General features: G+C 61.1%; 3 protein-coding genes across 3 annotated transcripts in view; 2 read left to right on the top strand and 1 right to left on the bottom strand.

Moving 5' to 3' along the window:
* Positions 1-9,507, top strand: part of XPO7 (exportin 7) — a 56,471-nt gene extending 46,964 nt beyond the window's left edge. Inside the window, exons 22-28 of the mRNA XM_064175660.1 lie at positions 315-397; positions 1,069-1,283; positions 2,215-2,353; positions 3,297-3,457; positions 3,566-3,664; positions 3,937-4,064; positions 5,139-9,507. Coding sequence (XP_064031730.1) covers positions 315-397; positions 1,069-1,283; positions 2,215-2,353; positions 3,297-3,457; positions 3,566-3,664; positions 3,937-4,064; positions 5,139-5,232 — 919 coding nt within the window. The 3' untranslated portion in view covers positions 5,233-9,507. The remainder of the gene's footprint in view (positions 1-314; positions 398-1,068; positions 1,284-2,214; positions 2,354-3,296; positions 3,458-3,565; positions 3,665-3,936; positions 4,065-5,138) is intronic.
* Positions 9,508-10,206: 699 nt separating this feature from the next.
* Positions 10,207-13,133, bottom strand: PBDC1 (polysaccharide biosynthesis domain containing 1). The gene is made up of 6 exons (XM_064175659.1): positions 13,058-13,133; positions 12,870-12,935; positions 12,014-12,073; positions 11,777-11,917; positions 11,215-11,326; positions 10,207-10,453 (listed from the first exon to the last, which is right to left on the bottom strand). Exons 1-6 carry the CDS (start codon positions 13,073-13,075, stop codon positions 10,350-10,352), a joined length of 501 nt encoding a protein of 166 aa, XP_064031729.1. The 5' UTR covers positions 13,076-13,133; the 3' UTR covers positions 10,207-10,349.
* A 3,573-nt stretch (positions 13,134-16,706) lies between these two features.
* FGF17 (fibroblast growth factor 17) lies at positions 16,707-22,152 on the top strand. The gene is made up of 5 exons (XM_064175481.1): positions 16,707-17,196; positions 17,348-17,384; positions 19,207-19,384; positions 20,877-20,983; positions 21,565-22,152. Exons 1-5 carry the CDS (start codon positions 17,165-17,167, stop codon positions 21,850-21,852), a joined length of 642 nt encoding a protein of 213 aa, XP_064031551.1. The 5' UTR covers positions 16,707-17,164; the 3' UTR covers positions 21,853-22,152.
* The last annotated feature ends 5,822 nt before the right edge of the window (positions 22,153-27,974 follow it).

Raw genomic sequence — 27,974 nt, 5'->3', positions numbered from 1 at the left:
AGGATTTCCAGCCTCCAGCTCCTCATCTTCCTCAGGGTTCCCACACAGGGTTTCCAGCCTCCAGCTACTGATGCCCCTCAGAGGCCCTCTTTGCTGTGCCAGCAGAGCTGCTCAGTGCCCGAGTGGCTGTGCCCTCTCTGGCTGTCACAGTGACCAGCAGCACTTTCTCCCAGACCAGGGCAGAGAGGGGAACTGGGGAGCTGAGCTCTGGGGAGCAGCCCTGGGAGAGGAGGCCTGTGGAGAGGTGTTGGGGTGTCAGCTCTGGCTGTACTGCCGAGTTGGAGCTCCTCTTCATCCCCTGTCTCTTCCCTCAGGTCCCAACGGCTGCAGTTTGATGTCTCCTCCCCCAACGGCATCCTGCTCTTCCGAGAGACCAGCAAAATGATAACGACTTATGGTGAGTGTGAGCTGGCAGCTGGGCAGCCTCACCCTGCCCCCACCACCTGTCTGCAGGTCAGAAAGCAAGGCTGGGGTGGAAGCACTCCCAAAGTCAGAGCATGCATGCTTAGAGCTGGGCAGCTGCTCCTGCTGGAGAGGGCCTGGAGCACAGCCCTGGGAGGAGAGGCTGAGGGAGCTGGGGGGGTGCAGCCTGCAGCAGAGGAGGCTCAGGGCAGAGCTGATTGCTGCCTGCAGCTGCCTGCAGGGAGTCTGTAGCCAGGTGAGGTTGGGCTCTGTAGCCAGGTGAGGTTGGGCCAGAAGAAGGGGCCAGAGTCTGCAGCTGTGTCAGGGCAGGTTGAGGCTGGAGGTGAGGAGGAAGTTGTTGTCAGAGAGAGTGATTGGCACTGGAATGGGCTGCCCAGGGAGGTGGTGCAGTGCCCATGGCTGGAGGTGTTTAGGAGGAGGCTGGCTGGGGCCCTGAGTGCCATGGTCTGGTTGGTTGGGCAGGGCTGGGGGCTGGGTGGGGCTGGGGGAGCTTGGAGCTCTCTGCCAGCCTGCTTGGCTCTCTGATTCTCCATCACTCCTCACAGCTCTCCCTTGGGGTTGTTTTTCCCCCTGCACCCTGGCGGGGGGGAGCAAAGGCTTGGGTGTGGTTGCTGAGGGGTCTGAGCTTGCTGCTGTGCCGTGCAGGAAATCGGATCCTGACGCTCGGGGAGGTCCCAAAGGATCAGGTCTATGCCCTGAAGCTGAAGGGGATTTCCATCTGCTTCTCCATGCTGAAGGCTGCGCTGAGCGGGAGCTACGTCAACTTCGGCGTCTTCCGCCTCTACGGGGACGATGCACTGGACAATGCCCTGCAGACCTTCATCAAGCTCCTGCTCTCCATCCCTCACAGCGACCTCCTGGTAAGCAGCCACCTGTGGTCAGCTTCCCGACCCCCTCTAGGAAGGACAGGGCTGGGAGGAGTGGGCAGGAGCTTCCCCTGCCGCTGTGCTCTGCCCCGGCGAGGTCCCAGCTGAAGTGGTGGGTCCGGTTCTGGGCTTCCCCCTTGGAGCAGGACAGGGAAGCTGCTTGGGAGGGCACAGCAAAGGGATAGGAAAGAACAACCCCAGGGAGCAGCACAGGCTGGGGACTGAGCTGCTGGAAGGCAGCAAAGGGGAAAAGGCTCTGAGGGTCCTGCTGGGAGGGAGGGTGAGCAGGAGCCAGCAATGTGCTCTGGTGCCAGGAGGGGATTAGAAGGGCTGTGGGGAGTAGGTCCAGAGAGGTTCTCCTGCCCCTCTGCTCTGCCCTGCTGAGGCCACATCTGGAGCACTGTGTCCAGTTCTGGACCCCCAGCCCAAGAGGGACACAGAACTGCTGGAGAGAGTCCAGCACAGAGCCACAGAGATGCTGAAGGGAATGGAACAGCTCTGTTAGGAGAGCCTGAGGCAGCTGGGGCTGGGAGCTGGGAGAGGAGCCTGAGAGGTGACCTCAGCAGTGGTTCTCAAGGTGTGCAGGTGAGTGGCAGGAGGCTGCAGCCAGGCTCTGCTGGGTGCTGCCCAGGGACAGGCCTGGCTCTGCACCTCCAGCATCACTCAGCTAACCCCACCCCAGTGTGGAGAAGAACAGGGCAGTGAGGAGAGAGCTCTTTGCTAGGGCACTGTGGAGAACCTGCAGGCCTGTGGTGCTGGAGCCTGTGTGGAGGCTTGGGTGGTGGAGGAGGATGGGAGGGTGTTGGTGTGGGGCAGGCTGCTCTGTTCTCCTGGCAGGAGAATTGGGGAGGCACTTTGCAGGTGCTGATGGCTTCAGGCTAACCAAGGAGGCTCCCAACGCCCTTTCCTCCTCCTTTCCCTGCAGGACTACCCCAAGCTCAGCCAGTCCTACTATTCCTTGCTGGAAGTTCTCACCCAGGACCACATGAACTTTATAGCCAGTCTGGAGCCTCATGTAATCATGTACATTCTCTCTTCCATTTCAGAAGGGCTGACTGCACTAGGTAACTACTGCTGCTGCTGCTGCTGCTGCTGCTGCTGCTGCTGCTGCTGCGCCGCGGGGCCCCCGCCTGCCTCAGCGCCTGAGGTCCACACCCACCTGCCGAAGGGCTGCGGTGGCTGAGGCAGGCGGCGAGCCCGGGAGGGAGGGAGGGAGGGAGGCAGTCGGTGTGCCCGGGAGGCAGGGAGGGAGTCACTGCCCTCAGGGCTGCCTGCTGCTTGCCAAGCCCTTTGGAGGGCTTTAGGGAGATGAATGCCATGTACGGATCCCTAGAAGGGACTCATCCGTGGAGGTGTTTCCCATGTGTGGGTCCCTAGAAGGATCCCTATGGGGAGGTGTTTCCCATGTGTGGGTCCCTAGAAGGATCCCTATGGGGAGGTGTTTCCCATGTGTGGGTCCCTAGAAGGATCCCTATGGGGAGGTGTTTCCCATGTGTGGGTCCCTAGAAGGATCCATCTGTGAAGATGGATCCCTACAGGGAGATGAGTGCCATGGATGGATCCCTAGAAGTATCCATCCATGGAGACGTTTCCCAAGTGTGGGTCCCTAGAAGATTCCATCAGTGGAGATGGATCCCTAAAAGGATCCCTAAAGGGAGATGAGTGCCATGTATGGATCCCTGGAAGGATCCCTATGAGGGGATGGGTACCATGTATGGATCCCTGGAAGGACCCCACTAGGGGGATGGGTCCCATGTATGAGTCCCTAGAAGGGCCTCCTGGGGGAGATGTCTCCTTGGAAGGACCCCCTGGGGGAGATGTTTCCTGTGTATGGGTCTCCAGAAGGACCTCTTGAGGCAGAAGGGTCCTTGGAAGGACCCCCCCCCAGGGGAGCTCTTTCCCCTCTGTGGGCCCCCCAAAGGGCTCAGCTGCGGAGATGCTCCCCTGGAGCCTGCCCAGGCGAGCCCTGGCAGTGCCCCAAGGCCTGCCCATGCCCTGTCGTTGCAGACACCATGGTTTGCACAGGCTGCTGCTCCTGTCTGGACCACATTGTCACCTATCTCTTCAAGCAACTCTCTCGTAGCACCAAGAAGAGGAGCACTCCTCTGACCCAGGAGAGCGACAGGTTCCTGCACATCATGCAGCAGCACCCAGAGATGATTCAGCAGGTGAGGGCCTTGCCAGGGGCACAGCAAGCTCAGGGGCTGAGTGGTTTCCCTCAGTGCCTGTGTGAGGAGGCTTCAGCTGGCCTCACAGCTCCCTTTCCCCTCTCTCAGATGCTGTCAACGGTGCTGAACATCATCATCTTCGAGGACTGCAGGAACCAGTGGTCCATGTCTCGGCCTCTGCTTGGTCTGATCCTGCTCAACGAGAAGGTGAATGCCCCTGTGCCAGGCACGGGTGGAGGAGCTGGGGTGGTGCTGGAGCCTTGGGCTTAGTGTCAGAGGAGGTGGTTGGGAAGTTGGGGCTTGCAGAGCTGCTGTGTGGAGGTCTCCACTTCTCCCCTGCAGCAGCCTGGGGGCTCCTGTCAAAGCCACCTGAAGACTCTAAATGTGTCCTCCCTCTCCCCTGGCACCTGCTGCGTGCCCCAGAGCCCAGGTGCTGCTGCCCCTGCCAGCTAAACTCCTCCTCCTCTTGTCTCCTGCAGTACTTCTCTGACCTGAGGAACAGCATTGTGAACAGTCAGCCCCCGGAGAAGCAGCAGGCAATGCACCTCTGCTTCGAGAACCTGATGGAAGGCATCGAGCGCAACCTGCTCACCAAGAACAGGGACAGGTCAGTGAGGGCCACAGGCCTGCTCCTGGGCCTGGCCACAGGCCTGCTCCTGGGCCTGGCCTCAGCTCTGCAGCGCCCACAGCTTGCTGCAGCACCAGTCCTGGTTCTCGTGGAGAGCCCTGAGGGAGGGAGGGAGCTGCTGGAAAGCAGCCCCGAGGAGGAGGAGCTGCTCTAAGTCACCCTGCTCTGGCAGGGGCTTGGACAAGATGCAGAGAAGGATTGGAGTGGCCTGGCAGGGTCTGAAGGGGGCTGCAGGAGGGCTGGGGAGGGACTGTTGAGAAGGTGTGGGAATGGCAGGAGGAGGAGGAATGGGTTTGGAGTGGCAGAGGGGAGACTGAGATTGGATGTGAGGGAGAAGTTGTTTGCAGTGAGGGTGGTGAGAGACTGGCACAGGCTGAGGGTGCTGAGGCCCTGGCACAGGTATCCCAGGGAGGTCGTGGAGCACAGAAGGACCCAATGTGATCAAAGATGGCAGGGCCATGCTGGGCAGGCAGAGCCACTCTGCCAGCTGGGGTTGGGCTCTGCTGCCAGGCAGGCAGGGCCAGCAGAAGGGGCCAGAGGCTGAAGCTGTGGCAGGGCAGGTTGAGGCTGTAGGTGAGGAGGAAGCTCCTGGCAGAGAGAGTGATTGGCACTGGAATGGGCTGCCCAGGGAGGTGGTGCAGTGCCCATGGCTGGAGGTGTTGCAGCCAAGCCTGGCTGGGGCACTGAGTGCCATGGTCTGGGTGGTTGGGCATGGCTGGGTTGGGCTGGGTGAGCTTGGAGCTCTCTGCCACCCTGCCTGGTTCTAGGATTCTGTGGGCACTCTGAGCAGGATCATTCCGGGCAGGATGGCTCCGGGCAGGACGGCTCCGGGCAGGACGGCTCCGGGCAGGATGGCTCCGGGCAGGATCATTCCGGGCAGGATGGCTCCGGGCAGGATGGCTCCGGGCAGGATGGCTCCGGGCAGGATGGCTCCGGGCAGGATCATTCCGGGCAGGATGGCTCCGGGCAGGATGGCTCCGGGCAGGATGGCTCCGGGCAGGAAGGGGCCACTCGTGCTGCCCGCTGAGCTTTGCCTCTCGCCTCCCCCCGCAGGTTCACCCAAAACCTGTCTGCGTTCCGGCGGGAGGTGAACGACTCCATGAAGAACTCCACCTACGGCGTCAACAGCAACGACATGATGAGCTGACAGCTCCCCCGCGCCGCTGGCCGAGCAGCACCTCTGGCGCCTGGCCCAGAGGGGGTTACCGTTTCCGATGGAAAGCAGAGAGAAGCCTTTTCTAATCCCTGCTCTTCCCCAGGGCTGGAATTCGGCAGGCGCTCAACTTTTTGAGTCCTGTTGCTCCCCAAGTCCTTCAACCCCACCCCAAAAAGCCGCAGGGGGAGGAGGGGAACGAGAGAGAGAGAGAAACAAAACAAAAAAGAGGAAAAGAAACAAAAGAAACAAAAAACAAAAGAGGTTTGTTGAGCTCTCCAGGTGCTTGTTTTTTGTGGGGAGGGGGTGGCTGAGGCAGCAAAAGAAAAGAGGGGGAGGGAGCAGGGAGGGGGAAGAGGGGAGGGGGGGAGGGGGAGGTGTCTCCCTTCTTGCCTCCCACCCCCCGGCCCCCAGGGGGACGCCAGAGCTCTGCTGCAGCCCTGCCTTGTATAAACATGTACATTTTTTCATAACGTTTTGAACAAGGTTTATATTGACTCGAGTTTAACAGAAAAAAAATGCAAAAACAAAAGAAAAAAGAAACAGGAAGAAAAGGAAGGGAAAAAAAATGGGGGAAAGAAAAAAACAAACAAAAAAAAAACAAACAGGAAAAAAAAGAAAAAAAAAGGAGAGAGAAAAAAGAGAGAAAAAAAAAGAGAGAAAAAAAAAGGGGAAAAAAAAAGGGAAAAAAAAGAAAAAAAAAAAGGAAAAAAAAAAAAAGAGGAAAAAAAAAAGAGAATGAAAAAAGGTTCAAAAAAACCAAACAAAACAGACAAAAAAAAAAAAGTGTGATTGAAACTTTTTACAGAGTCTTGGTGCAACAGTGCTGGCGTGAGGGGTTTGGTGTGAGAGTGAGGAAAGTGTGTCCCAGGGGTTGTTTTGGGGTGAGGGGGGGATGGTGTTTGGTGGGAGGGGGTGGGGAGGGGAAGGGGCCTGAAGCTTTCTTGGGAGAGGGGGTGGGGGTGTGGAAGTGCAGAGATTTATTTAGTGGCAAAGGTAGAGAGAAGCAAAACAAAAGAGAAACTCACAAAAACCAAACTGAAAAGCCAACAAAGCCCAACAGGGAAATCAGTGAGAGGAAAAGGATGAACCCCCCCAGGACCCCACTGAAAAGCCACAAACTCCACCTGAGCCCTGAGCAGACTCACAGCTCCAGCTGAACCCAGGCAAAGCCACAGACCCCAGCCCAGACCCAACTCACAGCCACAAAATCCAACCCAGCCCTAACTGAACCCTCAAACCCCAACCCAGACCCAACTCAGCCCTAACTGAACCCACAAACTCCAGACCCCAACCCAGACCCAACTCAGCCCTAACTGAACCCTCAAACCCCAACCCAGACCCAACTCAGCCCTAACTGAACCCACAAACTCCAATCAAACTCCAACCCAAACCCAACTAACAGCCACAAAATCCTACTCAGCCCTATCTGAACCCTCAAACTTCAATCAAACCCCAACCCAGACCCAACTAACAGCCACAGGCTCCAACTCAACCCTAACTGAACCCACAAATTCTAACCAAAATCCAACCCAAACTCAACTAAAAGCCACAAACTCCAACTGAACCCAAACAAAGCCATAAACCCCAATCCAAACCCAACTAACAGCCACAAACTCCAACTCAACCCTAACTGAACCCACAAACTAACCAAAACCCAACTAAACCCCACAAAGTCCAACTGGACCCAAACAGAAAGCCACAAACCCCAAACCAAACTAACACCCAGAAACTCCAACTGAACCCTAACTGAAACCCTCAAACTCCAACCAAAACCCAAGAGGAAGCCACAAACCCCAACTAAAACCCAACTAAAACCCAACAAAACCTCACAAACTCCACCTGAGCCCTAGTTAAACCCCACAAACTCTAATCAAAACCCAACTAAACCCCAATAGAAAGCCACAAGCCTCAATTAAAGCCCAGCTGAAATCTACAAACCCCAACCAAAACCCCACAAGAAGCCACAAATCCCAACTGAACCCCAACAAAACCCCACAGAGCCCAACACAATCCAAGAAAAAACAGAACCCAAATGAAACCAACCCCAAAAAATCAACAAAATCCCAAGGAAACCAAACTAAGCCTAATCAACCCCCCCCAAACCTCCACCAAAGCAAAGAAAACCTAACAAGAACCCAATGGAAGCCGAAAATAGATCAACAGAACTCAATAAAAAATCCAACAGAGCCCCAAAAAACCTAACAGAGATCAACAGAGCCCAAAATAAACCCAACAGAGATCAACAGAGCCCAAAATAAACCCAACAGAGATGAACAGAGCCCAAAATAAACCCAACAGAGATGAACAGAGCCCAAAATAAACCCAACAGAGATCAACAGAGCCCAAAATAAACCCAACAGAGATCATCAGAGCCCAAAAGAATCCAACAGAGATCAACAGAGCCCAAAATAAACCCAACAGAGCCCCAAAAAATCCAACAGAGATCAACAGAGCCCAAAATAAACCCAACAGAGATCAACAGGACCCCAAAAAAACCCAACAAAGGTCAACAGAACCCAACAGAAACCCAACAGAACTAACAGAGCTCCCCCCAGCCCCCCCCCCAGGCTCTCCCAGTTCCAGACCTTGATGACTTTTTCCCTTCTCCAGCCCCTCCCCAGCCCCTCCTCAGCCCTTCCCCTCCCCTGGTGATTGGGAACTCGAAGCCATGCGGCCTGCTCCTGCTCCCTGCTTGCTCCTGGCTCTCTCTCTCTGTCTCTCTCTCCATGGTGTAGCTGCTCCCAACCTGCTTCTTGACCCTTTCTCACTCTTTCCCCTTCTCCTCCTCAGCTTTTGAGTTTTGGGGTTGTTGTTTTCTTTTTCCCCCTCCCCCATCTCAAGCTCGCAGGTAGCAGCCCCTGGGGGGCTCCTCAAGGAGCTCCTCAGCCACATCTGCCCTTGGCTGGGGCTGAGGCTGCTGCTGCCATGGCAGAGGTTTGGCCTCCCCTGCAGTGTGGGACGCTTGGAGCAGGGAGGGAGTTGAGCCTCCAGCCCTGGAGGTGTTCAAAGTGAAGCTCCGCAGGGCTCTGAGCCAGCGCAGAGCTCCCTGCTGGCTGCAGGGGGTTGGACTGGATGAGCTTTGGAGGTGCCACGCTGGGACTCTGCCTCACCCCCCCACACCCCCACGGGGGGTTAGGTCACCACCAGCAACGTTTGGGCTGGGGCATGGCCTCGGAGAGGGCAGCAGATGGGGAAGGGAACCTCTTTGCCTCGTACTTTGCCCACTCTGGTTGCTGCTACTTGTGTGCATCCCTGCTCAGCTCCACCACGGCCCCTCCCCACACCTCCCCCTCCTCACTTTGCCCTTTGCTTTCTTTGCTTTCCTCTTTTCCTTCTTCTCTTTGCTCCTTCCTTTTTCCTTGGTTGGTTGGTTGGGTTGGGTTGCTTTTGGGTTCTTCTCGTCTGGGGTTTGGGCTTTCATTCTTGGTGGTTTTTTGGTTCATTTTCTTCTGTTTCATTTTCTCTTTTGGCTTTCTTTGGGTTTGGTTTTTCTTTTTTCCTGTTGGGACTTTTCCTCTCTTCTCTGTTTGGTTTTTGTGTTCTTCTCTTGGTTTACCTTTTGTTTTTCTCTTGCCTTTGGGTTTTGTTTTACTTTTGTTGGGTTTGTTTTTCTTTGTGGTTTTGTTTTCTGCACTCCCTTCTGCCTCCTTCCCCTCCTCCCTCCCTCCTTCCCCTCCTCCCTCCCTCCTGCCTCCTTCCCCTCCTGCCTCCCTCCTGCCTCCTTCCCCTCCTGCCTCCCTCCTGCCTCCTTCCCCTCCTGCCTCCCTCCTGCCTCCTTCCCCTCCTGCCTCCCTCCTGCCTCCTTCCCCTCCTCCCTCCCTCCTGCCTCCTTCCCCTCCTCCCTCCCTCCTGCCTCCTTCCCCTCCTCCTGCCTCTCCTCCCTCCCTCCTGCCTCTCCTCCCTGCCTCCTGCCTCCTTCCGCCTCACTCCCTTCTGCCTCTTTTCATTTCCTCCACTTCTGTTTTCCTCTTTCTTTCCTTCCTTCATTTCCTTTTGGGTTTTCTGTGTTCTCATTTTTGTTTCATTTTTTTGGGGGCTGTTTTTTTTTTCCCTGCTTTCTTTTTCATTCTCTTTTCCTTTCTTCTTCTTTTCTTTGCTCTCTTTTCCTCTCCTCTTTTCTTCTCCCTTTTCTTCCCTCTGCTGACTGTGTTGGGTCCTTTACTTTGTTTGTTCTCCCGCGTGAGCAGATTGCTGGTTGACTTGTCAGGGTGTTTGCTGCATACAGTGTAAGCATTGTGACTGCAAATAAAACTTCAATGGTTTCTACTGACCTGTGTCTGCCTGCCCAGCACCAGCTCTGCCCCTGCCCAGCACCAGCTCTGCCCCTGCCCCCCAGCTGGGCATCACCTCTACCCCGAGCCCCCTCCGTGCCCCAAACGTTAGGATTCTGTTTCCAACCTAAACCAGTCAAGGCTTGGCTGAAAGCATCTTAAAAGGTCTTTTCCAACTGAAATGGTTCGACCTGGGCACCTCCTGCACCCCAGTTTCCTGTACCACTGAGCTCTGGGCATCACCTGTGCCCCAACATCTCCCCTGAGCTCTGGGCATCACCTGTGCCCCGAAGCCACTCCTGTGCCCCAATGCCTTTCCTGTGCCCCGAGCTCTAGGCATTACCTGTGCCCCAATATGTCCCCTGAGCTCTGGGCATCACCTGTGCCCCAATGCCTTTCCTGTGCCCTAGCATCTCCCCTGTGCCCTGAGCTCTGGGCATCACCTGTGCCCCAGGCTCTCTCCCCTGCACCCCAAGCTCTGGGCCTCTCTGCTGCTCCTGCCAGGTCCAGCCCCAGCCTCCTGCAGGGGAAGCTCTCAGGGTGAACTGGGTCCAAAAGGTGTCTCTGGATGTGTGTGTGCAGCTCACAGCCTGGCACCAGGGGGCACAGGGGGTACAGGCAAAGCTGCACCCAGCTCACAGCTTCAGCTCACCTTGGCCCTGCTCTGCCCTTCCACAGCTGCAGCACAAGGAACTGCTTTACAAAACCAACATTTATTTACAGTCCAAGCTGGGTGGCACAGGGAGGGCAGCTACAGCCCAGCCCTGCCCCTCCAACAGCTTCCCAGGCCTGGGCAGGGACCTCCTCGCGTCGGTGCCAGGTGACTTTGTGCCATCCTCACCCCAATGCCACTTCTGGAGCCTTGGCACTGCTGTAGATGAGGCTGTTGCAGCCCTCCCTGTTCCGAGCGATTTCGATGGCAAAGAACTGGATCCTGGTGGCTGGAAGAGGGCAGAGGACAACTGAGTGGCACTGAGCTGAGTGCTGGCACTGCCCAGGGGTGGCCCCAGGGCTTGCTTCCTGGAGCCAGCCCTTGGTAGCAGCTCCTGGATGTGGGTGAGGGAATCGAGGCACCCTCGGCCTGCAGCTGGCACCCAGGTGGGTGCTTTGCTGATCTGCTGGAGGCTCCACAGAGGGATGTGGCCAGGCTGGAGCCAGGGGCAAGGGCATGAGGCTGGAGTGCAGAAGTTCTGGGCACTCCCTTCAAGGATACTGAGGAGCTGGGGAAGGGTCTGGAGAACAGGGCTGGGGAGAGGCAGCTGGGGGAGCTGGGGGTGTGCAGCCTGGAGAAGAGGAGGTTGAAGGGAGACCTTCTGGGTCTCTGCTGCTCCCTGAGAGGAGGCTGGAGCCAGCTGGAGGCTGAGCTCTGATCTGCACTCCCAGAGAGCAAGGGACAGGACAAGAGGAAATGGCCTCAGGCTGCAGCAGGGGAGGTCTGGGTTGGGCATTAGAACATTCTCCACTGAAAGGCTTCTCAAAGCCTGGCCCAGGCTGCCCAGGAGGTGTTTGAGTGCCCACCCCTGGGGCTGCTGCAGAGCTGTGCTGCTGAGGGCCATGGCTGGAGTGGAAGATCTCAAAGAGCTTCCCCAACCCAAACCATTCTGTCACCTCCTGTGGGTTCCCCATAGCCTCCTGCACCTTCTCCACGTGGCCCAGGGCCAGCCCCAGCCCCTGCATGGCTGCCAGGCCCTGCTGAGCTCACCAAGGATTGAGTTCTCCTCCGAGTAGCTCCTGCTGCAGTCCAGGCGCAGGAGGGTGCCGTAGTTGAAGTCCTCCACCAGCCCCTCGAAGCGCAGGCAGAAAGGTCTCCACTTCTGGGCACAGGACACAGAGCAGGCAGGTGGCAGAGAGCTCCAAGCTCCCCCAGCCCTGCCCAACCAGCCAGCCCATGGCACTCAGTGCCCCAGCCAGGCTTGGCTGCAACACCTCCAGCCATGGGCACTGCACCACCTCCCTGGGCAGCCCATTCCAGTGCCAATCACTCTCTCTGCCAGGAGCTTCCTCCTCACCTCCAGCCTCAACCTGCCCTGACACAGCTTCAGCCTCTGGCCCCTTCTGCTGGCCCTGCCTGCCTGGCAGCAGAGCCCAACCCCACCTGGCTACAGCCTCCCTGCAGGCAGCTGCAGGCAGCAATCAGCTCTGCCCTGAGCCTCCTCTGCTGCAGGCTGCACCCCCCCAGCTCCCTCAGCCTCTCCTCACAGGGCTGTGCTCCAGGCCCTTCACCATTCATCTCTGTCCCCCCCCAACTCTTTCTCCCCCCCAACCTCCTTGGCCTGCTCTGATTTGAGGTCCTCTGGGTCAAGCACATCAACTCTGAGCTCCCTGAAGGTGCTCCTGAAGTCGCTGTAGATTTGGTCATCGACTCTGGTGAGGCTCAGGAACTTGGGGTCAACAGAGGAGATGAGCTGCACAGGGAGACTCAGGAGTTAGCTGTGAGCCCTTCCACAGACCCCCCCCGGCCACTGTGACCCCCAAACTGCCCCCCCAGCCCCAGGACTTACATTGAAGTAGACCTCTGCATGCTGGTGAGCCTTCATGGCCCAGGCCAGCTCCACTCGGGGCTGTGGAGGCAGGAGCAGAGTCAGGCAGGGCTGGGACCCCCCCAGAGGGGTCCTCCTCCCACCCTTGGTGGGGGTCACCTCCTCCCCCGGGGGGCTTCTGAGGTGCAATGGGAATGCAGAGGGGAAGGAGATGGCTCAGGGGGGAGGGAGGTTGTGGCCAGAGAGATGTCCCCAACCCTGCACACCCACGGGGGGGCTCCGGGGGGATGCTGCAGACATGGGAAGCCTCAAGCAGCTCAGCTGTGTGGAGCCCCCACCCTGGGGCTGACACCCCCTCGGTGCTGGGGGGGCAGAGCTGGGATGCCCCTTCCAGGGGTGGGGACATCCTGACCCCCGTGGCCGGGAACTGCCTCTCAGGAGAAGCAACTCAGCCCTGGGGCCAGGACGAGCCTGAGAGCAGCATCCCCTGGGGACCCCCACCCTGGGCAAGGACACTGCTGGGCTGGGAGCCCCCCAGGAATGGGATCCCGCAGGGCTGGGAGCCCCCAGGAATGGGAGCCCCCAGGAATGGGAGCCCCCAGGAATGGGAGTCCCCAGGAATGGGATCCCGCAGGAATGGGAGCCCCCAGGAATGGGAGCCCCCCAGGATTGGGACCCTCCAGGGCTGGGCTCCCCCAGGACTAAGATCCCCCTCAAACAAGGACTCCTCTGCCCCAGAGGCGAGCCCCTCCCGGGCTGGCTGCCCCCAGGCCCGCGACCCCTCCCAGCAGCAGCAGCTCTCAGGGCTGGAGCCCCCCAGCTCTGGGGCCCACCCCCGGGGCAGTCCCCCCCGGCCAGGCCCCGGCCCAGCACTCACATCATTGCCGAAGGCCTCGGCCGGCAGCGACAGGGCGTGAGCGGCCGCGGCGGCCTCCGCGGGTCCCTGCGCGGGGAGAAGCTGCTGAGGGAGCGGCAGGAGGAGCCCAGCGCCAGCGCCCCCAGACCCCAGCGCCCCCAGACCCAGGCCCAGCGCCCCCCGCCCCGCTCCCACCGCCCGGGGCCCACCAGCGCCATCGCCGCCATCGCCGGAAGGGGCAGCGGCGCCGCCGGAAGTGGCGGTTGGCCACGCCCATCACGCACTGGGACACGCCCCCAGCTCGCAACCCCGCCCACCTGGCCTCAGGCTCCGCCCATCGAGGGGGTCGGCTCCGCCCATCGATGGGTTCGGCTCCGCCCACCGCACCTGCAGCAGCGCAAAGGGAGGGGCAGGGGAGGGTCAGGGGGGGCTTGGGGGCAGCGCCGTGGGACAGGGGCGCAGCGGCAGGGCACAGGGGCACAGAGGGCGCAGGAGGCACAGGGGGCACAGAGGGTGCAGGGGGCACAGAGGGCGCAGGGGGCACAGGGGGCACAGAGGGCGCAGGAGGCACAGAGGGCGCAGGGGGCACAGGGGGCACAGAAGGTGCAGAGGGCGCAGAGGGCGCAGGGGGCACAGGGGGCACAGAGGGTGCAGGGGGCACAGAGGGCGCAGGGGATGCTGAGGGCACAGAGGGCGCAGGGGGCACAGAGGGCGCAGGGGGCACAGGGGGCACAGAGGGTGCAGGGGGCACAGAGGGCGCAGGGGGCACAGGGGGCACAGAGGGTGCAGGGGGCACAGAGGGCGCAGGGGATGCTGAGGGCACAGAGGGCGCAGGGGGCACAGAGGGCACAGAGGGCACAGAGGGCGCAGGGATGCTGAGGGCACAGGGGGCGCTGAGGGCGCAGGGGACACAGAGGGCGCAGGGGCGCAGGGGGCACAGAGGACGCAGGGGGCACAGAGGGCGCAGGGGATGCTGAGGGCACAGAGGACGCAGGGGGCACAGAGGGCACAGAGGGCACAGAGGGCGCAGGGATGCTGAGGGCACAGGGGGCGCTGAGGGCGCAGGGGGCACAGAGGGCGCAGGGGCGCTGAGGGCACAGGGGGCGCTGAGGGCAGTGGGGGCAGCAGGACGAGGGGAACACACGAGCGTGAGGGGGCTGCGAGGGGTCGCCATGGGGACAGGAGGGCACTGGGAGCGTCAGGCAGAGGCTTAGTTGGGGCCATCCCCTCCCCGGGGCCCTTCCAGGTGTCCTCCCCTGCTTGGCCACGGCACAGGGCCGGGGGTGGGGTCCCAGACTCCTGAGGGCTCTAATTACCCCCCGAGGGCTCCACTCTCCCCCCCGGGGGGCTGTTGCTCCTCAGGAGCCAAACGGTTCCCACCCAAACCCATTCCGTGCTGGGGCTGGGGCTCGAAAGGTCTTTTCCAGCTGAATGGTTCAATCTGGGCATCCCCCCCCAAAAATTGTTCAGTCTGGGTACCCCTCCTCAGACTCCTCTCACCTGTGCCCCAAGCTCTGGGCACCACCTGCCCCCGGAGCTCTCTGCCGTGCCCCACACTCAGCTCCTCCGTGCCCCGACCCCGGGGTGAGCTGCTCCATGCCCTCCCCGGCAGCCTGCGCTGGCATCTCCCTGGCACCGCAGGAAGGTTTGGCTGGGAAGGGACCTCTGAGGCTCTCCCTGCCCGACCCCGGTGGCAGCAGGGACCTGGGCAGGTTGACCTGAGCCCCACCAAGCCTCACTTCCACATCTCCAAGGAGGAGGCTTCCACCGCAGCTCCACTGCCCACCACCTGCAGGGTGAAGAGCTTCGGGAGGTGCCCAGGCTGGGGGGAGCCTGGGGGGGTCCTCAGGCTCTTCCACAGCTACCTTCCCACAGGGATGAGCTGCTGCTGGGGCAGGAAGGGATCAGTGCATTGACAGAAGCTGTGGTGGAGCTCAGCCAGGTAGGGGGCAGTGGGAGGGGGTCAGCTGAGTGTGAGGGTCCCCGTGGGGTTGGCAGTGGGCTCATGTGTGCCCCCACCGCGTGGCTTTGGCCACGAAGCAGAGCCCACTTGGGGTGTCCATGCCTCAGAGCCTTTCTCCTTCCCTTCCAGGAGCAGAGGAACCTGGAAAGGATTTTCCTTTGCTGTTGTCCTTCCCCAAGGATCTCTTCACTCTTGGCTTCCTCTGCTGGGGTTCTGAGGTGGGGGGACGCTGGCAACATCCCTCCCCTCGGCTGGGGATGGGGGTTCAGCAATAGCCCCCCCCTACCCTCAATCTAGCCCAGGGTAATGAGTCCTGCTTGTGAATGAGAGACAAAAAGGGATTAGGGAGCAGCAGGGAGAGGATTGTATTGACCTGGCCTTGGGCTGCAGGTATTTGGGGAGGGTCTGGTGCCCCTCAAGAGCATGGCGGGGGGGGGGGCACATGAGACTGCTGTGCCTCAGATTGGCTCCGAGAGGGGAGCTAAGCCCCCCACAAAGAGCAGCTTTAGACTGTGCCAGGTGTGGGGTAGAAGGTTGAAAGCCTTCCGGGGAGGAGGAGGAAGGAGGGGGAGGGTGCCAGAGCTACTGGAGGGAACTTGGGGTGGTGAGGAAGGGGCTGAGGGAGCTGCTGGGATGGGGAGGGGGAGGGGGGTGGGCAGAGGAAGGGGGAGGGGAGAATCTCCTGAGGTTGTTGCCTGCCAGGGCCACACGCAGGGAGCTGTGACAGGCAGCCCTGTCCCCTCCAGCCTTTCCTCACCCCATGGGGGCTGCTTGCACAGGCCAGACCCCCCCCCAGGCAGTGCGGTGACAGCTCCCCAGGACCCTCTGCCCCAAACCGGGCTGGGGAGTGGACCTGCTGGGGGCGATGATGGCTCCGCGGCCATCACTCATCCCCCGCGGCTGGAGGGGGCCCAGGGACGCTGAGCTCGGGGATGGGATGAGAGTCTGGGAACAGCATGGGGGGACAGGAGAGGGTCTGGGATTGGTGTGGAAGGGGACCCCCCGAACTGGGGGGGGATGCCCCCATTTGTGGGTGCTGCGAGGGGCTGCAAACTGCGGTGTGGGGCTGAATTCCTGGCGCGGGAGGTGAGAAGACCCCAGGGGAGCTCTAATTGAGGTCATTAGCACCGCATCAGGCTCCCTACCCTCTCACAGCTGGGGGGGACTGCTCCATCATGCTTTTCCCACGGGATCTGATCCCTGTCTTGTGCCGATGAGGAAACTGAGGCACAGGCAAGGAGCCGAAGGGCTTCTGTGCTGAACTGGGCTGTGTCTTTTGGGAGCACTTTACCCAGCTGGCACCAGCCCCAGCGCCCTAGCAGGGCATTTAGAAGGTACTTAGCCCCTCCCTGCCCTAGCCAATGGAACAGGGAGGGGAGCACATCCCACCACCCCCCCACGCACTCCGTGGGGAAGTGATAAGTGGGAGCAGGCAGGGGAAAGTGGGGAGCTGTTGGCTCCCAAAGCCCTCCCTGGTGCCCTTCTCGCTGCCGTGCAGGAGCTGTGTGTGGCACCTCGGTGAAAGGAAGGTGACAAAGAGCAGCCTCAGTGCCACTGCATCCCTGCCCCAGGCCTGCCACTTCCCGGGGGGGCTTCTCCCACCGCCACAGCATCACCTTCTGCACCTCCCATGGCCTCACCAGCTTCTCTCCCTGGAGTCAGTTGGGGGGGGGGGGAGGGGGTGGGTAGGTTTTGCCACCCCAGAGCTGCTGAGCGTCCTCCCCCCCTTCCCCCATCCCCTCCTCCTGCCCTGTCCCCTTCTCGGCTCCATCCTCCCTCCCTGCCTGCCGGGAGAGCCCAACCCCTCTCTGCAAAGGCTTCTCCCCACCTTTCAACCCTTGCCACTGCCAGGCCGGGGCAGGGAGGGTGCTGCTGGCTCAATGGAACTGGGGCAGCGGGTGCCAGCCCTGCCCTGCCTGTGCCCACCTTCCCCACGAAGCTGCTTCTGGAAGGAGATGCCAACCAGCGACTAACCCAAAGCTGATGGGGTGGGAACGAAGGGGACAGGATGGAGCTGGATGTCCCCAAGCCCTAGAAGGTGCAGCCCGCAGGGCTGGAGGCAGAGGAGAGGACTCGACCCCGGCTGCCTCCCCCATGCTCCATCAGCGTTGGTGCTCCGAAGGCGTTGGCACCTCTCGTGGCATCACCAGCCTGGTGACAACTTGGGCTTCACCCCCGGCTTGCCTCGGCCACCCGGAGCGTGGGGATCAGGCGAGGAAGGAGGGGGCAGGCTGCTCCGCGGCTTTCCCTGCCCTGGCTGGGATGTGCCGGCGGTGAGGAGAGGGCAGGTCCGCCGAGAGCCGCGGTGCTGCCTCCGCTTGATGCCGCTGCCCGGGGGGCTTCCAGCGGGACCATGCAGCCCTTCAGCCTGCAGAACCTCTCCATGTAAGCCCCCCGAGACGCTGCTTCTGAGCTGCTCCTCGGTGCCATCAGACTCTTGCTCGTCCCTGGAGGGGAGGGGGTCGGAAAGAAGAGGCAAGAGCTGACCCCCGCCCCCAACCCCCCTTTTTTCTCTCTCTCTTGTCTCCTGCTGCAGATGCTTCCAGCTCCTCATGTTCTCCTGTCAGACCCAGGTATGTGGAGGTCTTCTCCTAACAGGGCCAGGCTGGGTGAGGGCAGCCACTCTGCCATCCCACTTTGCACCAGGGATGTCCTTTACTCTGCTGAGAGGCTTTGCTGGTGGTCATGGAGGGAGCCCAGTGTGTGCCCACCCCAAGCGGTGCCTGGCTCTGGGCAGGGGAAGGATGCTGTGAAGCTGCCCACGGGGTTGGGTACCCACCCGAGCTGGCTGTGCCAGTCAGCACCAATCTCAGCAGCTGTGATGGGCTGGGGTTGAGGTTGGGTACTCACTGGAGCTGGCCATGTCCCTCAGCATCAGTCTCAGAGGCTGTGATGAGCTGGTGCTGGGGTACTGGAGTGCTGGGTGCTGGTGCTGGGTGTTGGGTGCTGGCACTGGGGTGCTGGCACTGAGTGTTGGTGCTGGGGAGCTGCTTCCTTCTTGGGCTCTGGTTTTCCATCTGCCTGGAGCTGGAGAGACCTTGGCCAAGCTCAGCAGCCCCAGGGCAGATGATTCCTTCCTCACAGCCTTGCTGGGGCAGGACCTCACCAAGTCCATCAGCCTTGAGCTGCCCAGGACCAGGCTGTGGCATTGCTGTGGCCTCAGCCAGCTGCTGAGGGGGTTAACGTGGCACAGCAGGGCCTGTTCCCCCCCCCACCTCCCCATCAGCAGTTGGGGTCTGTGTGGTGGTTCAAACCCCCTCACACTTCCCCTCTCCCCATCACCCTCTGGGGCTGCAGCAGGCCTTTATGTGTGCTTTAGAAAGGCAGTGGCTATTAAAATGCACTGTTCCATATCAGCAGCCTCTGCTCCAGGGCCCAGACAAAACCCCTGGAGATGCTGGCCCCCAGCAGCCTTAATGCATGCTCAGGACCTTTCTTCTTCTTCTTCCTCCTCCACCCTCTTTTTCCCCTCCCTCTCCCAAGGTAAATGCTTTTATTTCTTTGAAAATAAGAGGGGAAGGCAACAGCCTTTGATGGGAAAGGCTCCAACCCCCCCACACACCTCCTCTGCCAGCCCCAAAGGCTTTAGAGTGGATCCTGGCAGGAAATGAATCCCCAGGAGCACACAAAGGTGGTGGGGAGCTGGAATGGGGGTGGAGGGGGGGATGCAGGGGAGCATGCAGTGCTCAACCCCCCTCCCCAGCCCCTGCATCTGGCTGCTCCCCTCCTGCAAGAGCAGGCAGGGATGAGTCCTCCTCTTGCTGGGCTTCACACCCAGAGAGGTGATGTTGCAGCCCAGGAGTGTGCAGGATGGGTTGGGGGGATGCTGTGTACCCCAAACTGGGCAGCTGGACCTCAGAGTGTCCTCTCTGGGGTCTGCATGTCCAGCTAGGCCCCCAGACAGGGCAGTTAGACCCCCAGACAGGGCAGTTAGACCCTGAAACTGGGCAGCCAGAGCCCAGACAATGCAGGCAGTCCCCAAAACTGAGCAGGCAGACCCCTGAATTAGCAACCAGACCCCACCCTGTCCTTGGCACCTCCCAGGGATCTGGAGCTGCTGCTGAGCATCCATCCAGCCCCAGAGCAAGCAGGGCCAGGAACAGCAGCTCCCAAGGGACCAGCCCTAAAGAATCCATCCTGGAGCATCCTTCCCTGCATCTCTTTCACGTGCAGGGCTGCAAAGCAGCATCTCAGCCCCTCCCCAGCTGCTGTGCTGCTCTCTCGGGTCCAGACCACCTCCCTGGCGGCACCAAGCTGCCAGGTGCTGGCTGCCTGGGGTGGCGGTGGGTGGGTCCCTGTGTGCCCCCCACGCCCTGCCGCCCCCGGCCAGGCTCCCTGCTCCTTGCCCTTGCTGTCCCAAGCAAATTGATCTCGTTTCTCCCTTTGTCGACAAAGGGGCAGAATCAACCCTCTCCTAATTTTAACCAGTACGTGAGGGACCAGGGGGCCGTGAGCGACCAGCTGAGCCGCCGGCAGATCAGGGAGTACCAACTCTACAGCAGGACCAGCGGCAAACACGTCCAGGTGACCGGCAGGAGGATCAGCGCCACCGCCGAGGAGGACAACAAGTTTGGTAAGGGGCTGGGGGGCCCCCTGCGGGCGCAGCTGCTCGGCTGGGGAGTCCCTTGGCTGGGGAGACCCTTTGGGGTGGGAGCTGCTCTGAGGAGCTCCCTGGCTGGGGAGACCCTTTGGGGTGGGAGCCCCTTGGTTGGAGCTACTTAGTTGAGGAGCTTCCTTGGGTTGGGAGTGACTTGGGTGAGGAGAAACCTTGGAATGGGAGCTCCTTGCCTGGGGAGTTCCCTTGGGGTAGGAGCTCCTTGATTGGGAACTCTCTTGGGGTGGGAGCTCCTTGCCTGGGGAGCTCCCTTGGGGTAGGAGCTCCTTGGTTGTGGAGTTCCTTGCTTAAGGAGCACCCTTGGGTTGGGAGATCCTTGACCAAGGAGCACCCTTGGGTTGGGGAGCTCCCTTGGGGTGGGGAACTCCCTTGGACTGGGAGCTCCTTGGTTGAGGAGCACCCTTGTGTTGGGAAGATCCTTGGCTGGGGAGCACCCTTGGGGTGGGAGCTCCTCAGAGGGATTGATCTGGATCCTGGTGTGTGAAAGGGTTGGGAAAGGCTGAGGCAAACATCGTCCTGGAGGTGGTTTGCAGGGGGAGGAGGTTGAGGCTGCTCCACTTGGCTCAGTTTAGACCCCAAATTGGGGGTTCTAGAACCTTGGGGCTATGGAATGGGTTGGGTTGGAAGGGACCTTTGAAGGTCATCTAATCCAACCCCCTTCCCCCCCCCACTGCAGCATACAAGGGCACCTTAAGCCTGGCATCCTGAGCTGATCTACCAGTTTGGTTGCCCACAGCTGTGGCAAGAGCCTCTTTGCCTGCCCACAGTGGTGGTCAGTTAGGAGCCAGAGCTGTGCCAGGTGGGCATCACCTGTAGATCTGTGGTTCCTCTCCCCAGTCTCCTGTTGACCTAATCCCAGCTCACCAACCTCTTACCTCGCCATGGAAGCCCACCTAGGGCAGAGCCCACCCTGCCAACATCCCCCACCCCCACGGCACTTAGCAGGGAGCTCCAGCCTCGATGCCACCTTTGAAGGGCATCACAAGCCCGCAGGAGCCAAGGCTGCTCCCTCCCCAGCATCTCACACCTCCAGCAAAGGCTTTCCAAAGCCTGCTGAGGCTCCTGCAGCACCATCCCGGGGCTCAGGAGCGCAGGGACACTGCCAGTGCCACTTGGGCGTGCAGGGGGTGAGGATGAGGATGAGGATAATTAACCCACTGGGTGCTGGTCTGCTCTGGGGAGCCCTTGGGCAGTGTGCCCATGCTGGGGCTGAGCTGGGGGGAGGGAGGGGCCTGTGGCCTTCCCCAGACACACAGTTTGCCCCTGCTGGGTTTTAACTGAAGCTCTTCAGTGTGGTGCCTGAGGAGCACCCCCCAGGTTTGGGGCTTGCCTCCCACCAGAGGGATGTCGTGGGGGTGAGATGGGGACAGGGAGAGGAGGATGAGGAATGGTTTGGCTGCTCGTGGAGGCGGTGGCACAGCCCCCGTGGGACCTTTTGCCTCCTCCACAGCCAAGCTGATCGTGGAGACAGACACTTTCGGCAGCCGAGTCCGCATCAAGGGGGCGGAGAGCGAGAAGTACATCTGCATGAGCAGGAGGGGCAAGCTGGTTGGCAAGGTGGGTCCCGGCCCCCCACGGGGCCCTGCTCCCCACAGCTCACCTCAGGCTCCCCACAGAGCTGCTGGAGCTTGGCTGGGCCGTTCCCTGCATCACCACTCACAGGCTGCAAAACCCCTGGGGAGGTGGCCCTGGGGCATTGGGTGGCTTCCTGCAAGGAGTGCCTGGGGAGATGGTGCTGCTGCCGGGGGGGGGGCTCCTGCAAAGAGAACCCCCTGGCAAGATGATCCTGGTGCATCAAGGTTGATGCCATGGTGAACATGGCAGGAAGGGAGTGGGCTGATGGGTGGCAGAGGTGGGCTAAGAGGTGGCAGATGTGGGCTGAGTGGTGGTAGAGGTGGGCTAGGAGGTGGCACAGATGCTCTGAGGGGTGGCAGAGGTGTGCTGATGGGTGGCAGAGGTGGACTAAGAGGTGGCAGATGTGGGCTGGAAGTGGCAGATGTGGGCTAGGAGGTGGCAGATGTGGGCTGAGGGGTGGCAGACGTGGGCTAGGAGGTGGCAGATGTGGGCTGAGGGGCGGCAGGAGCGGGCAGGCAGGATGGGCAGTGCCCATCCCCGACCCTTTCCCCCCCATCCCGCAGCCCAACGGCAGGAGCAAGGACTGCATCTTCACGGAGGTCGTGCTGGAGAACAACTACACAGCCTTCCGCAGCGCTCGCCACGAGGGCTGGTTCATGGCCTTCAGCCGCCGGGGCCGGCCCCGCCCGGCCGCCCGCAGCCGCCAGAACCAGCGCGAAGCTCACTTCATCAAGCGGCTGTACCGCGGGCAGATGCCCTTCCCCAACCACCCCGACAGGCAGAAGCAGTTCGAGTTCGTGGGCTCCTCCTCCCCCACCCGCCGCACCCGAGCCCCGAGCCCCCGCTCGTAGCGCCGCCACTCGAGAGCTGAGCGCCCAGCCCGAGCCTGCCGGGCTCTGCCCTCCTCATCCTCGCCGCTCTGCGGCTCGCCAGGCTCCTCTCCTGGCACTCTCTGGCACTGCTTCTTCCCCACCGCTCTGCCTGAAGATGCTTCTGGTTCTGATGCTCCTCTCGGGTATCGTGGACAGATTGAGGAGGGCATGGTCAGGGCATGGCCTTGTGTGGCACAAGCCTCGTGTTGGGGTTTCTTCATCCTTGGAGCATCCCCTGGTACCCACCTGAAGCATGCCATGGTACCCACCTGAAGCATGCCATGGTACCCACCTGAAGCATGCCCTGGTACCCACCTGAAGCATGCCATGGTACCCACCTGAAGCATGCCATGGTACCCAGCTGGAGACGTCCTGGTATGCAGCTGGAGCATCCCCTGGTACCCACTGGAGAAGTGCTGGTACCAAGCTGGAGCATCCCTTGGTACCCATCTGGAGCATCCCCTGGTACCCACCTTCACCACCCAGTGCCTTTGCCCACATCCCTTGGAGATTTATCCTTACGCTACCAAGGCCTAGGGCCCCTTGGCTGCCCTCTCACCCCTCTTGGACCCCTCTCTCCCCCCAGATGGAGATCCCAAGCCCATTCCTGGGCTCAGCAGCATGCTGTGCCCATCCCTGTGAAGAGGCAGCAGGGCACTCTGGGCAGCCAGGTCTGTCCATCACGGAGGTGCCCTGGGCACATGGACCCTGGGGTCAGCACTTGTACCCCCATGGCCTTGGGGTCTCTGTGTTACTTTTTGGTGGGGGGGAAGTCTGTGCCATCTCCTGGTGCTACTGGTGGCATGGTAGGTGCCCATCAGGCTCTGCTGGCCAAAGAGAAACCACCCTTAGGTGGCTGGCACTGGGTTAAACTGGCACCAGTCAGGTTTAGGTCTTAGAATGTGGAGTTTGTGTAAAGGAGGAAGGCCAGAGGCAAATAAAAATCAGTGTCCAGACCCCTGGGGCCTGGGGGAGTTTTTCATTCCCGTGCCAAGGCTTTGCCAATGTGCCTTGTGCCTGCTGGGATGGAGGCACCCAGCTCGCCCTTGGCACAGGGTGTCCTCACCCACCCGGGGTGCGAGCAGCTGGTGCTTGGAGAGAGAAGTTGCCTGGCAGGAGGCTGGAGGTGGGTGCTGGAGGGGACTCTGTGTCACCCAGTGTCTGTGCCACTCAGTCTGTGCCCTGGAGGTGTTCCTGGCATCTTGATGAACAGGGAATCGCCCTTGGTGTGGTGCCTGCTGCTTCGCCCCTGGGCATCACCTTCGGTGTGGTACCCACTGCATCCTGGGCAGCAGAGCACCACCTTCAGCATGGTACCCAATGTGATACCTGCTGTCCCACTCAGGGCACCACCTTGGGTGTGGTGCCTGCTGCTCCTCCACTGGGCATGCCCCTTGGCATGGTACCTGCACTATCTCTGCATGGTACCCAGCATGGTACCTGCTGCTCCTCCCCAGGGCATCACTCTGGGCATGGTACTCATGCCCTGTTTCTCTACAGGGCACTACCATGGGCTCAATACCCACAACTCCTTCCACCCGAAGCCACCAGCTCCCCCAGCCCACTTTGGCCACCACCCAGGCTGTGTTTGTGTCACTCCTCCCCCTCCTCATGCCACTGCCCCCTCGCCATGCCCTTGCCCCCCCTCCCCATCATTCCTTTCCCCTCGGACAATGCGGTGGCATTGGCCGGCGGTGGGGAGGTGTAAATCCCTTATCCGGGGCTCTCCCAGCCCCCTGCAAAGCCCTGCCAGCATAATGTGGGGAGGGGGACAGCCTGGGGAGGGGGTCGGCAGGCAGAAAGTTATAACAGTTCGAGTTCAATGAAGCCTGCAGAAGCCGAGGGGAAAGGCAACACCCAGCAATTAGTGCCCAACAATGCCCGCGCCGCTGCCTGCCCAGGTGTGCTGGGCAGGACTTAGCAGAGCCAACCAGGGGCATTTTTCCCACCCACCCCTCCCCACTCCTCATTTCCTTTACCCCCCCCCCCCCCCCCGCCCCCCTGCCCAGTTCCTTCTTTCTGCAGGAATCTGAGCTGGTTTTGAAAGGAGAAGGCTTTGAGAAAGAAGCCAATTGGGGCTGGACCCCCCCTGCCCCCTCCTCAGTCCAGCCAAATCTTCAAAGGTAGAGGAGTTCCCTTTGTGTGATCCCTGCTTGGATCAGTTCTTTTTTTGCCCCCATCCCCCTTTTTTTTCCCCCTTCCTTTCCCCCTCCTCTCTTTTCTCTCCTCCTTCCCAACCCCTTCCTCTCTTTTCTTTCAGGGTTGGGGTTTGGGTTTTGTTCTGGTGGGGGTTGGGTTTTTTCCCCCCTTCTTCCTCCCCTCTCTTTCTTCTCCACCTCTCTGGGTAGAAAGGGCTCAGAAGTGTGAGGCCTTTTTAATTATGGCCAGGGAAGGGGAGAGGGAGGGGAAGGGGAAAAAAATAGCCAAGCCAGCCCCCCCTTTCCTCCCCCCAAGCTGCTTCTTTCTTGTGTTTTGAGGTGAAACCTGGGGTGGAGGGGCTGGAGGTGGGGACAGGAATGTCCCTCTGTGCAGAATGTGCACTGGAGGGTGTCTCACCACCACCCCCCCACCCCCCTGCCCTGCCTTTCCCAGAGCTTGGCTTTCAAGCTGGAAGGGGCTGGAAAGGGGTCTGGGGGGGGGGGGAAGGGAAGGAATGTGCAGCCAGCAGGGACACCCCTCCTCTCCCAGAGCCATGGCCTCAGAGTGAGCAACTTGATGCAGGGGTGATGGGTGCCAGCCACCCACGCCTGTCCCTGTGGTCTTTGTACCCCTCAGTGCCCTGTCCTTGTACCAGGCAGCATCCCAGTCCTGCTATCCCACAGCATCCCAGTCCTGCTATCCCACAGCATCCCAGTCCTGCTATCCCATAGAATCCCAGTCCTGCTATCCCACAGCATCCCAGTCCTGCTATCCCACAGCATCCCAGTCCTGCTATCCCACAGCATCCCAGTCCTGCTATCCCACAGCATCCCGGGCCTGACAGAGAGGGTTGGCAAGGTCTGACCTGGTGGCATCGCTAAGGTGCCAGGAACTGGTGTCTCCTGGGGCATGGCTCCACGTTCAGGGCTGCTGTCACTGGCATAATGCCCCCCTCTAAGCCTGGCAGCCCTGAAATGGGGCATGGGGACGATTTTGAGGTGGGCAGCTGAGTTGAGGAGGGGTCACAGGAGCTGCATCCTCCCTCAGGGGCTGTTCAGCAGCTCCTTGGACCCCATCTGCAGAGCAGTGAGGCTGAAGGCTGCTCCTGCACATCCTCCCTGTCTCAGCGAGGCTGAAGGCTGCTCCTGCACTTCCTCCCTGTCTCAGCGAGGCTGAAGGCTGCTCCTGCCGTCTCTGGGCACATATCCTCCCTGTCTCAGCGAGGCTGAAGGCTGCTCCTGCACTTCCTCCCTGTCTCAGCGAGACTGAAGGCGCCTCCTGCACTTCTTCCACTGCTCTGTGAGGCTGAAGGCTGATCCTGCACATCCTCCATCCCTCGCTGTCTCCAGCGGGCTGGGCGGGAGGCGGTCGCTGTGGCAACGCGCGGTGCTGCGCAGGGAGGATGCTGGGCATGGCTCCCGGCCGGGCTGAGCTGCCTGCGGCAGGCCATGGGCTCCCGTGAAGGTAGGGCCCTGCTAACCTCTGCCCTGAACCCTCCCAAATACCCTCCCCACGACCACCACCACCATGGCAGAGCTCCAGCAGCTACCAGGCTGTGGTGGGCATCGCTGGGCTGAGGGGCGATGCTGTGGGGCCGGCAGGCTCTGGGGAGCGTGTCCGGGGTTGGCTTTTGGTGGGTGCACAGGAGTGTGGTGCCCAGCTGGTGCAGGATAAGTGCATTTCCGACTCCTCCCTTTCCTCCTGGACACCCCCGTTCCCCCCTTCCCCCCTCCCCCGGGTGCTGGGTTGGTGGGATGGGGAGGGGGCTGTGCCCGCAGCGGGTGCCACAGCCAGTTCAGGCACTCCAGCAGCCCCCGGGCGCAGGTGGCAGCCACCGAGCAGCCGCTGCGGTGTCTTCATGCTTGAGAAACTGGGTTACTGGGGGGGGGGGGGGAGGAGGAGGCAGCTACAGCCTCCATTATTCATGGGCACAGCCCCTGGGGGGGCAGCTGGAGAGGGGGCTGGGGCCAGCAAAGCCCCTTCAGACTGGGGAGGAGGGGGTGGGGGCAGGGGCGGCAGAGCAGCATCTTAGAGCTGAGGCTGTGATGCTTTTGGTCCAAGGATTCAGGTAGGTCCTAGCACCAAAGGGCCTGGGGGGGGGCACCTCTTTGGGGGCGTATCCCTGGGTATATGCCACTCCCGGCTGTGCATCCCTCTCCTCCCCCCCCCCCGCCCCAAGATGTCCATCCCAGGACATGCATCCCCCAGATGTGCATCCCTGGATGTACTCAGCCCCCAGACCTTCACCTCTGGACAATTATCCCTGGCCCTGTGCCCCGCCCAGATGTGCATCCCTGGGTGTATATCCCCGCCCAGATGTGCACCCCTGGGTGCACATCCCCTCCCCCCTGCCCTTAGGTGTGCATCCCTGGATGTGTATCCCTGAGCATGCATCCCCTCCCTCCAGGATGTGGATCCCCTCTGGGCCTGCATCCTCTCCAAATGTCCATCTCTGGGCACATATCCCTGGCCCAGCATCCCCCCAGATGTGCATCCCTGGCGGTCCACCCCTCCAGCTGTGCATCCAGCAGGTGCAGCAGCCCTCACTGGAGGCAGGAGGGAAGCGGAGGCAGGGCAGAGGCTGGGGCTCAGCAGCAGGGAGGGGACCCAGGAGGGTGGCTGCTGTCACCAGGCATCGCCTCCCACACAGCACCAGGAATAGACACCAGCTCCTGCTGCTGCAGCACCCACGCAGCCCCCGGGGGGAGGGTCCACCCGTGACACCCATCCCGTGGGTGAGAACTGAAGGGGGGGGCACTCCTGTTACCCCTCACTCCTCTCAGCCCCACTGCTGAGCTCTGGAGTCTCTGCCTAAGGGTAGGGACAGGCCAGCGACCCCCAGGAGATGGAGAGGCTCAGGGTGGGGGTGGGCAGAGGCTCTCCCTGGCAGCACCCACGGTGGTGTTTGGCAGCTGCTTGGCACCTCCCAGGTCCTTATTGGGCTCTCTTGGGCCTGGAGATGGAAATTCCTGACCCCCATTTCAAGGCAGTGAGAGTTTGGGTGCAGCTCTTGGAGCAGCCCCCCCCACCCAAACCCACCACCCTGGCTGGAGGTGGGGGTGCCAGCCTCACCCACCACTCTGTGGGGTGCTCAGCCTCCTTGCTCAGCACTGCTGGGGGGGGGGGGGGGGGCGGGAGTAGAGAGTGGTACCCAAATCCTCAGCTGTGGTTAGGGAAGGGGGGGGGGGGGTGTTAGGGGCCAACATCCCTATTTAGTGAGAGCTGGGGGGGAGGGCTGGTGCCATCCTCAACCCCCCCCCCCGGGGTGCTCAGTGCCCTTATTCAGCACTACAGAGCTGGGGGGGGGGGGGATCTAAACCTCCATCTGTGTGCAGGGACTGGGGGGGGGAGGATAAAATCCCTATTTGCAGTGTAAGGTTTGCAGTGAGAGCTGGAGGGGGGGAGGCATCCTCACACCCCCACCCCCCCACTACTCCATGGGGTGCTCAGGACTACAAAACTTGGGGGGGGAGGTCCAGCTGTGTGTGCGGATGGGGGAGGAGGGGGCACAGGATAACAACCCTGTGTAGTGAGAGCTGGAGGAGGGGGGGGTTGTGCCATCCTCAAGCCCCCCTGCTACTCCATGGGGTGCTCAGGACCACAGAGCTTGGGATCCAAACCTCCAACCCTGTGTAGGTATTGGGGGGCAGGGGGGGGGGGGGGGGGATAAGATCCCTGTTTGCAGTGAGAGATTCTCAAAGAGAGCTGAAGGAAGGGGTGCTGGTGACACCCCCCAGCCCCCCCCCTCCTTCCCAACACACATTCCAAAGCTCTATCCAGGATATTCCTGGCAGTGGCAACGGACTGGGTTTTATTGGTGTTTTCCTCCCTCTTTTACGCTGGGTAGGAACCGGTTGGGGTGGGGTGGAGGTGGAAGGGGGGGGGGGGTGGGGGGGTGGTGGAAAGAGGGTGGGGGGGGGGGGGGGGGGTTGAAACGAGCGTGGAGCGGCAGCGGCGGCGGT

The sequence above is a fragment of the Pogoniulus pusillus genome, chromosome 42 (genome assembly GCF_015220805.1).
Source record: "Pogoniulus pusillus isolate bPogPus1 chromosome 42, bPogPus1.pri, whole genome shotgun sequence".
Lineage (NCBI taxonomy): Eukaryota > Metazoa > Chordata > Aves > Piciformes > Lybiidae > Pogoniulus > Pogoniulus pusillus.
This window is presented reverse-complemented; position numbering and strand designations above follow the sequence as displayed.